This window comes from Eurypyga helias, unplaced genomic scaffold (genome assembly GCF_000690775.1).
Source record: "Eurypyga helias isolate BGI_N326 unplaced genomic scaffold, ASM69077v1 scaffold38107, whole genome shotgun sequence".
NCBI lineage: Eukaryota > Metazoa > Chordata > Aves > Eurypygiformes > Eurypygidae > Eurypyga > Eurypyga helias.
In genome coordinates this window covers 13,832-23,492 of record NW_010261750.1, presented here as the reverse complement: position 1 = coordinate 23,492, position 9,661 = coordinate 13,832, and the positions used below count along the sequence as shown (strand labels likewise).

General features: G+C 40.5%; 1 protein-coding gene across 1 annotated transcript in view; it reads left to right on the top strand.

Annotated features, from left to right (window-relative positions):
* Window positions 1-2,325: 2,325 nt before the first annotated feature.
* Window positions 2,326-9,661, top strand: part of TMEM192 (transmembrane protein 192) — a gene marked incomplete at its 5' end in the record, with an annotated part of 12,490 nt that continues 5,154 nt past the window's right edge. The window contains 3 exons of the mRNA XM_010155486.1: window positions 2,326-2,472; window positions 5,734-5,998; window positions 8,047-8,181. Coding sequence (XP_010153788.1) covers window positions 2,326-2,472; window positions 5,734-5,998; window positions 8,047-8,181 — 547 coding nt within the window. The remainder of the gene's footprint in view (window positions 2,473-5,733; window positions 5,999-8,046; window positions 8,182-9,661) is intronic.

The window sequence follows — 9,661 nt, the reverse complement described above, 5'->3', positions numbered from 1 at the left end:
GTGGGGCTGGCGTTAATCGCAGTCATTCAACTTAGCCGGGGCTGGTCGCGTAGCTTGGTTAGTTCTTCGGTGTTGCTTTTTTTTTTTCTGCAGGCAGGCCCTATAAGCGCGATCTTGTGTTCAGGCGCGGGCGTGACTGCGGCGTTTTCCTGTTTATGCGGGTGTTTCCCGCCCCCACGCTGGGAGCCTGCGCGGGCAGGGCCGGCCTCCCCCTCCTGCCGCCGGGCTGCTGCGGAGGGGCTCACATCTGGAGACGGGCCCGGGAGCCGGGGGGCTGAAGCCTTAACCTGCCCTTGTGCTGACACCGGTGCCCAGCACAAGGCCCACTTTTTAAGGGCGTTTTGACTCGTCTTAATTAAATGAAACCTATGTTTGCTCTAATTAGGACACTTACTAGATTTTTTTCTTAATGTCAGATTGACTGTGTGGTATCAGCATCTTTTTTGCTGTAATTCCCTTCCTCCCCATGTTGCCTGTCATAATCTCTGCTCGGGAAGGTTATATCATCCAGCACTTCCCAACACTAGCTGTATTTTGGGATACAAAGGTGGATTGTAGCTGGCCTTGCAGTGACATGGTCAAACACGTTCTGATCAAGCTGTGCCTGTGAAGGAGTGAGCTGACCTGTCGTGGTGTTACAGCAGTGAGGTGCTCGCCTGTTCCCATGAGACAGAGGATCCTGTCCTAAGGAAGATCCTTTGTGGGAGGTGTGAGCTGCTAACTCTGCTATTAGCTCTGTGTTGGGGAGGAATGAGGAAAGATGCCTTGGCTGCTGGGGTGCTGGTCCTGCACACTTGCCTTCAGATTCTAGAATTACCCCCCATTTTCTGGGGCAAGGTGTGAGGGACAGAGTGCATCTTTGTACTTGTGCTCCTGGATTTTTATATTGGTGACATAAGGGGAGTGCCATTTGTAAAACTTCAAGCCTGCAGTAAAAGGGCATCTTACCAGGCAGGTATTTCAGCAAGGGTTGTTTACAGTTAAAGAGTAGGCTAATTAAAAGGTATCACATAGATGAGGAAGTCCTGTTCACACTCTACTATGGTTGGGCAAGTGTGGCATTCAAGCTACGACAATAAAACTGATTGGTGACTAGCTCCTCTGCTGTAGGCAGCTGTCAGTAGGTGAAATAACACTGGGGAGTGCATCTATGTTGCCCTGGTTAGTATTAAGTATAAATCTAGGTCTAATACAAGAACTTCTTTACCTCTCCCCTAGTACTATCTAGAAGAATGACATGCTTCACTTGCCTTGAGGCTTACGGTACTTTCTGTCATGGCAAGGAGAGCTCCTCAGCTGAAAAATTGAATATTTCAGTGAGCCCTGGCAGTCTCTCTGAAGAGCCAGAAGTCTGGAGTGGGATCGAGTTCTGCCCCTGTCTTGTTGTCCTGGACTGTGGATGATATCACTTAGGAGAAGAGCAGTCAAAACTTGATTGGGATTCTTGAGTTTCCTTATCCTTTGGAGCAAGTCATAGCATGGGACATAAGTGGATACTAAGAAGGAAACTTGAGCAGTCTGAGCATTCATAGTGGCTGTGTATGTTCACCTTAAGATGTACTGAATTACTGCATCCTGGCCTGGAAGGAGCAGAGATGCATAGCACTGAGACATGTTTCTTATTCTTATCCTCAGGGAAGGTTGTGGGGTGCTTTTTTGCTTTTTTTTTTTTAAGTAAAAGGTAAAACTAAGTATGGGTGGAGGGGAAAAACAAGTAAAAGGTACTTGTGGAAATGTGTGTAGCCAAAACATCTGACCTAAATGTGACGCCAAAGCCCCAGTACTTGGTGCCAACATGACAAGCAAGGGTTGCATGCTCTCTAGTGAAAGCAGAAGATGGATTTCCCAGCACTTGCTAGCATCTTCTTCCATCTGAATTGCTGCTTCTTTCTTGCCTGGGTTCAGGGTGAGCTACTGCTGCAGGTGTTTTGATGTGTCAGTGGCCAAATCACTTGGAACTGTTACTAGTACACTGTATAATGAATATGAGGGACTTCAATTGTCACTTTTTCCACTTTTTCATGTAAACATACTAATATTTCTGGCCTCTGTCAGGATTGATGCTCAAATACTTGTAATGCATTTTAAAGATTAAAGTTCCTGAAGACTCAGTGCAATGCTGGGAAGTAGACTGGTGTTGGGTTCCTCAAGGACCAAGTTTTTACATAAAGATGTGATGAGAGTTTACCTAGAATTTAAGAGGTCATCTCAAGACACTAACCTAGTTTTTTTTTCCCAAAGCTTGATTTGCTAACAGGAAATTGCTGAAACTTCATCCTTTAGAGCTTAACTGTTATTGCTCTTTGTCTTCCCCTTCTGTTCCAGGGTTCCTTGGAAATAACACAGAGTTTGGAAGATGATCCTCTACTGGATGCACCACTTATTTCATCTCATACGTTGCATTCCCAGCTGAAGCCAAGATTTCATGCTATCCCAGCAGTTCTTCTTGCCAATTTTCTGTTGCTAATACATGTGAGTTTGAGAAGCATGACTGCCTAATGAAAATTTGCTGTCTCTATTCTGAATTCCTATGGGTTACATGGACAAAAGTCTCCTGAGAATTTCATGCACTGTTATTCCAAACCAGTGAAGTCTTAACCACCAATGCATTTTGATAATGTCTATGCCACATGCGTTCTCATTCTGATTGTTTGCTGGTGATAACATGCTGTGACACATCTTGTTAGGAAGAAAAACCTTTTAAGTAGTAGGTCTTCTGTGCTGTTGGAAATGTACTTTTAAAGTAACTGCTGTAGAAATGCTTATAGTAGTTACAGAGGGTTAAGGTAATTTTGATGCCATGCCTTCAGGAGGCTGAACTTAATTTCACAGGGAAGACTTAAGGTATTTTGTAAGGTAACTAAATAAGTAAAGCTGGACTTGCTCCAGGGGGTTCACATGGTAGTGGATAGAGAGAAAGCAATCCCAATATTGTTTCCTGTTCTGACTTCTGGGGTTGAAGGGTGAAAAGCCACATGCTAGCCGAGGTTAAACCACGACAGGGTCTTACTACCTACTATCATAATTGATGGAGCCGAAAGTCGGTCACCCAAATCCTAGGAAGCTGCTGCCTCTTCTGTCCCCATCACTTCCTCTCCTGCAAATGAAGGGAAGTATGGGGAGGGTTGGAGAGAGACAGAACGCTGAGGCCTCTGTCAACTCACGCTTTTCCAGGTCAAGTCTTGCTGCTGTTGCTGAACATGCTGCAGTGGTTGGTTGGTCCTTGGAGCAAAATGAAGTATCTTCTGTTGGTGAAATACAGCATTAATAATTGCCACGTGAAATGGTGTTGTCTCCCTTGCTGAAAAGGTGAATGGGGAAAACAAGCTTATTGGATTTCTTTTCCTTCTGCAAATGTGCATAAACCTTGGGGGACGTGGTAACGTCAGGTTAGCTTGTGATGCACAGCCTGTTGAAGAGCCAAGTGTCCTGGAGAAGTTAAGCCTTCATAATATTAGAGATGCATTACATAACTACCCTATGGAGTATTTTGTGTGTAACATGGAGTATTTCTTCTCCACCCTTCTGTGCCAAGAAATAGGCGGCAAATTGCTGCTTCAGAACAGCTACCTAGTTACACTCCAGAATTGTACATATGGGTAGGATGTGCTGGAGTGCAGTGGGGCTGGGTTTTTGAGTGGCTTTCCTTTGCCAAGCCTTGCTTTTCTGCAAGCTTTTAGTTCCTATCAGGACACTTTGGAGAGTAGTCTGAAGCGTACAGGCTGTATTAACCCTGTCTTTCCTTAATCCCTCTGTGTACGCCCATACACAAAACTGAACTTAAATACTACTCCAAGAATAACTTTTTGTATATAAAAATCTTCTATATTGGTGTGAAGCACCTGTTGTTGGACTAATCTATAATGTAATCAAAATATTTTTAATAAATGACACCCTTAATGCCAGCTACCTGTTTCCTCTTTTACACATTGCTGGAGTAGTTTAGTAGAGGAGCAATGCCAGGTCATTTCTGCTTGTATCAGTTTAACTATAACTATTTTCCGTATTGAAATACAATCCTAACACCTGGAGAGTGTAGAATTAGATGCATTGCTGTTTTAAAATGGCAAACCAAGCTGTAAATGGATGAAATAAAATGTGGGTTAGCTGGATTATTCTTAGCTTGGTAAAAGAAGGAGGTGTTGAAATAGTAGATTAAATGAGTGTTTTGTTGATAACCCTCTTATTTTGCTACTTAACCCATGTCAAGATAATTTAGGATTTAATTTGCATTTGAAGTAATGGTCTTCTGGATAATATAGAACACATTTTTTTTTTTATTCCCACCTTCTACCCTCTCTGTCTTCTATAATGTCTCTCTTAGGTATTCTCGATTGTGTGAAAATTATTCTCCCTTCTTCCTCTGTCCAATTAACTAACTCAGTTCACAACCAGAGCAAATTGAAGGCAGTTCATATCAAGAGTAATTAAGTGGTTCTGAAAGGTTCATTTCTGAAGGAAGTTGCTTGGGAAATGACAAAAATATGAGAAACAAGGTCAAGGGAGTGGTGGGCTTTTGGATATTCATAGAATTAAGTATAGAAACAAAGCTAGCAAATGAAAATCATTTACTCTTCAATCCATCTTCAGTTCTGATGTGTTTTCTGTCAGTTATGAGATGCAGAACACTAGATGCTTTTTTAAGCATAGAGGTATTAGACTTTTGCAAACTTCAGGGAAACTTTTTTATTGTATATAGAAGCTCTCAATTTACTTCTGCACTCATGGGAGTTGTTCTTGTTTTCAGTTCTGTTTTAAAAATATTCCTATTCTGTAGCATGAACCATGAAAGTATCACATTTTGTTGTTTACTGAATCAAAACAATATTTTCTATGACAAAAATGTTCTATAAAAATGTGAAGTCCTGTGTGTTTACATATACCTCAGATAATATGCACCCAAGACTCTGCCTTCTAGTTGTCTGAAAGATTGCTGATGCTCACGGATGAAAATCTGGAATAAAGTCTAGAAGACAGAAAAGTTGTGGCATAAAGGCACTAGTCTGAAAGGATAAGTGTATATACAGTCTGTGTGATTATAGTGTGGTCATTCTGATATAAATTCTGAGCAAAATGGAAAAGTCTGATAGTAAATGTACTGAAGAATGATTACCAACTGGGAAAGATGCCCACCCAGTGTTAATAATTTATAAGTTACTGTGATGACATTTGACTTTTTTCTAATGTCATAACCTGGAGCTAATTTTTAATAGGTAAAGTAAAGGTTTGACTTTTCACTTAAGAAATGTCAATTTAAAGAAATATAGACTGGATGAATAAGACACTGTCCTGCAGAGCAGTAACAAGTATAATTGAATGCGTCTAAAATAAGACCCTTTTTTAAGGAGTATAAATCAAGTTCACCTTAAAATAAAAAGCCATAATAAAGAGGGTCCACAAATAAGATAAAGTCACTACAAAGGGGAGACTCAGAACATTGAAATCTATTTAGAGGAGGTTCTGAGAAGAGTGGTGCTTTGCAGCTCTGTTCAACTGGAGACTGGTTGGTTGGTCTCCTGCAAGACAATCTTACTGCTTAGCTATTTTAGTCATCAGTATGTTCCCAGAGTGATATGTAGTGGTTGTAGTAAGTGTCTAATGTTTTATACATTATTTGAACTCCTAAAAAAAAAAACTTTATGTAACTCATACATTACACATTACTTTATCAATTGACTTTATTATAGTTAAACGTTGACTTCAATAATTTTCTTCTCTTCCTTTCTCTTCCAGGTTGCTTTTGTCGTTCTAGCATTTTTAGCAGTTATGTTTTGTTCTTACCCCAATCCAAATCAGGATAAGTGTCCTGGAAACTATACTCACCCACTTAAAGTGCAGACTGTCATAATAATTGCAAAAGTAATTCTGTGGGTTCTGCATGGTTTTTTTGAACGATACATCCAGCACCACCACAGTAAAGTCAGAAGCAGAGGTTACTTCTCAATATACCGATCAACAAGACATCTAAAAAGGCTTCCACTGCTGATACACTCCACAGGTGAAGTGAAATTGTTTTTCTGTTTTTTTTTTTCTGAAACTTTTAACTATGACACAAAAGACTGAAGAGCTGATGATAACATTAATATACATTATATATAGACTCTTTCAAACCTGTCTGTGAGCATTTATAAATATTATTTATTTTAGTCAGGTGGACCTCCTGACTGACCATGCATGCCACATGCATGTTGGAAAGAACTCTGTAGTAGAAAAATGCCCATGAGTGTGAAGTGGAGTAAAACATCCAGCCACTTGCATCTAGTCTTCAGACATAAAATGTTCAGGCAGCAAGGTCTGTTTAGGTGTGAGTGATCTCTGTTTTCATACTCATTTGCTTAGCTGAATATGTTGCAAGACTGCTATTCTTTCCAAGAAGTGTGCTACTTGCTTTCTTTCTCTTCAAGCTCAGCAATTCAAACAGATGAATTGCTGTTGTTCAACTGCTGATCAAAATCGGTAAGACAAGCAATTTTATAATCTTGACTGGGGCTGTCTACAAGATTCAGATCTACTTCTACCTTTTTCTACTTTCTATGGACAAGAGTTGTTTTAACTCAGTATATTCTAGGTTGAATCACTGGCCAGTGAAGCTGACAGAAGTGTTGGTACAATTAGCTGGCGTAGCTTTTCTCACAGAAACTACCTCAGCAAATCTAAAATCCATCTAACTCAAGGGGATTTTTCACACAGAAATAGCTGGGGAAAAGGGAACAATGGTGGCTTTTACAGGTGTGGTGGGGTTGTTTTTTGTGGTGGTTTTTTTTTTCCTCTTATAATCCCACTTCACTTCTGTAAATCTGAATAACTGGAGTAGAAATTTTTTCACCAGAATTCCTAAGTTATGTGATTGTGCTTTATATAAAACCCTAGCTTTCTTTCCACCTAGTCCCTAAGAGCTAGTAAACTTGATGAATGTGCAGAAAAACTTCAGTCTCTGGCCACTAGATAGAGCTCTGAAGATAAAGATGTGTTTGGAGTGCAGTAACAAAATCGGGCTACAGCAATCTTAAGGGCATTTCAAAAGAGTGAAACGACTACTTCTGCCTGTTGCAATGTGATCTGGAATACTTAGCCCTGTTTGAAGTCCACTTCTCCCCTACCAGACAAGCTCTGGACACGTCTAAATGTTCAGGTGTCATCAGCTGTGTGCTGTGGACTGTCAGTGTGGAGCTGTAGTTCAGAAGGTGATTACCTGCACTATTGCAACACTCCCTGCCATGGTAATCACCGCTGCTCCCTCCTGACAGTTCAGTTGGGTAACGCAGTTACCTTTGGTAACTGTACTGTACCCCAACTACGTTAACAGTCGTAATACATTTAGTGCTTTATCCAGAAACTGGTTATAGCATTTCTCCAGGGAGAAGAACACTTCACACTTCATCAGAGGAGAAGACGGTGTGTAAAGAATTAAGAATGCTTGTTAGCTCTGTAATTCAACACTTGCTCTCCTTGAGTAATCGTGCTCCTTTCAGTTAAACTTTCAATATCTTGCAAGTATTAAAATAATAGCCAGGCAACTGGAAGCCTATACAAGAATTTCCCTGAGAAAGGAAGGTGTTTGGGGTTTTTGCTCTGTTGGCCTCAGTTAAATATACTCAAATCTACCTCTTGAAGGAAAACACCCTCTTACTTTGAATTAACTAACATGAACTCTTAGGAATTGAAAGAAATGAAATCTCCAAGTGGTTTTGGGGAGCGATAGCAGCAACAAGGCTAGAAAATGCTTAAGCCCACATATGTATAGTGGATATTTTTCATGCATTTCTTCCACTCTTGTTTCTTAAGTCAGAAAAATGTATTAGACCTCAAAAAAATCATAGCTTTACCATTACAGTCAAATGCTGAAATGAAACCTGATTTTATTGTCAGCAGTTGTAAGCTTGCTGTGTTAAGGAAATTAGCCAAAGAAGCAAGTATGGTATGACATGGAAAAGCATTACTGAAATGTTGCAGCCTAATGCAGATACTGGGGATGAGACAGTACCAAGTTATTTTTAACAGGTAATGAAATTGCTACACCTGTAAAATATAATATTTGTTTTCTAGGTAATACAGCCCTGCTTTTGATTCTGTCAGTACAGCATTCCTTTCCTGATCACAGTAAAGTATACCTGTATCTTATCCTGGGAGTCTTGGGGCTGGAGCTGATTAGCTCCCTGACATGCCTGGTGATTTACACAGGTGAGAGACACTTTTTGCCTTCTTTAGTGAAACTTGTTATACCTGCTACTCAGCTGGTTGGTCACCCTCACAGTAGCTCACTTGGTGTGCCCCAAGATACTTAACTGCAACTATAAATACAGAATGATGCTATTCTTGTAGAGGAAGAACTAAGGCAGTTCCAAAATAAATGGGAAGGTTGTCAGGCTTGATTTGGTCTCCAGGTGCTGCTAAATGAAAGCTCCATGTTACCTTAAAGCTGTTGATCCAGTGAGGTAGTGATAAATGCATAATTGTCGCAGAAGTGTCCTATTAGGCTTGTCTGTTTAGCAGTGTGTTCTCAAATGCCTGCACCACAAGCTGCGAAGCAGTGAGAGTTACCTGGCTTTATCAGAACAGCTTCTGTGACTTATATGTGGGACTATGTGTTGATGGTGTGATGTGCCTTACTCTCCAGACTCTTCCTCTTTTTTTCCTGGTCCCAGCCCAAAAGCTTCAGTTCCTCTTTGCCACTAAAATGGATGATTCCCTCTAGTGAATGTTTAAAAAGAAAGTGGCTTTTGGAGTCTGTGCTAATACTAAAATAAGATACTGCATCATGAAACTGTGAGGCCCTGCTTTGTACTGTCACTGTTGGCTTGTAAGTTTATCTGCTTTTTTTGGGACTTTAAGACTTGATAGACCTGTTCCCATTAAATTACTGCAGGAGTATCTAAAATGTTGATTAATAAATGCCTGAACCAAATAGTTTTCTTTAATCTCATCTTAAAAACTACTTGGTTTTATGGCTTGCATTAACTCAAATGAAAATAACTGGGTTAAATGCTGAGAAGGTACAAGACATTAAAAAAAAAAATCAATTTTTGTCCAAAGAAAGCTAGAGATGTTTACTGTGAAGTCCATGTCTGTTTAAATGACATGTGGCTCCTGCTCTTGAGTTAGGTAGATCAGTTAGGCATGTTCACCAAGAAATAAGGTCTCCTCATGTCCTCCTCTTACAGCTGTACAGAGTCCTGAATGCTGTAAGCTTGTCAAGGCTTTCCCCTGAATTGACCTGCATGGCTCAAGTAAGCTATCTGGAGAAATAAAGGCAATGATGAGGGAGTACAAGCATGGCAGTCCTAGAGAACTATTCCAAGAATGCTAGAGATCATCCCTTCTTTGCATACGCATACTTACGTTCCTGGGAAACTCAGGAAATAAGAGATAAATTGCAAAACCTTAATAGAAGTCAGGAATTCCAGTGAAACATCGTTTCTTACCCTGAGGCCTCTTGGAACTCAAAAGAGCTACATTGTGTGTCTCTTACCCTGGGATAAGCAACTGCAATAAAGCTGACCTTCATAGTAGTGAGGGAGCCTGGGCTTCCATCAAAGCTCTTGCACTACTCTTCTGCTTGTGTCACCAAAAGCTCCTTCTTTCCTAGCTTGTCTTGTGGCGATTCCTGTGCCCACCAGATCCATTAACCAACTTGTATTAGGAAGCTGTGGGGTGTGATACT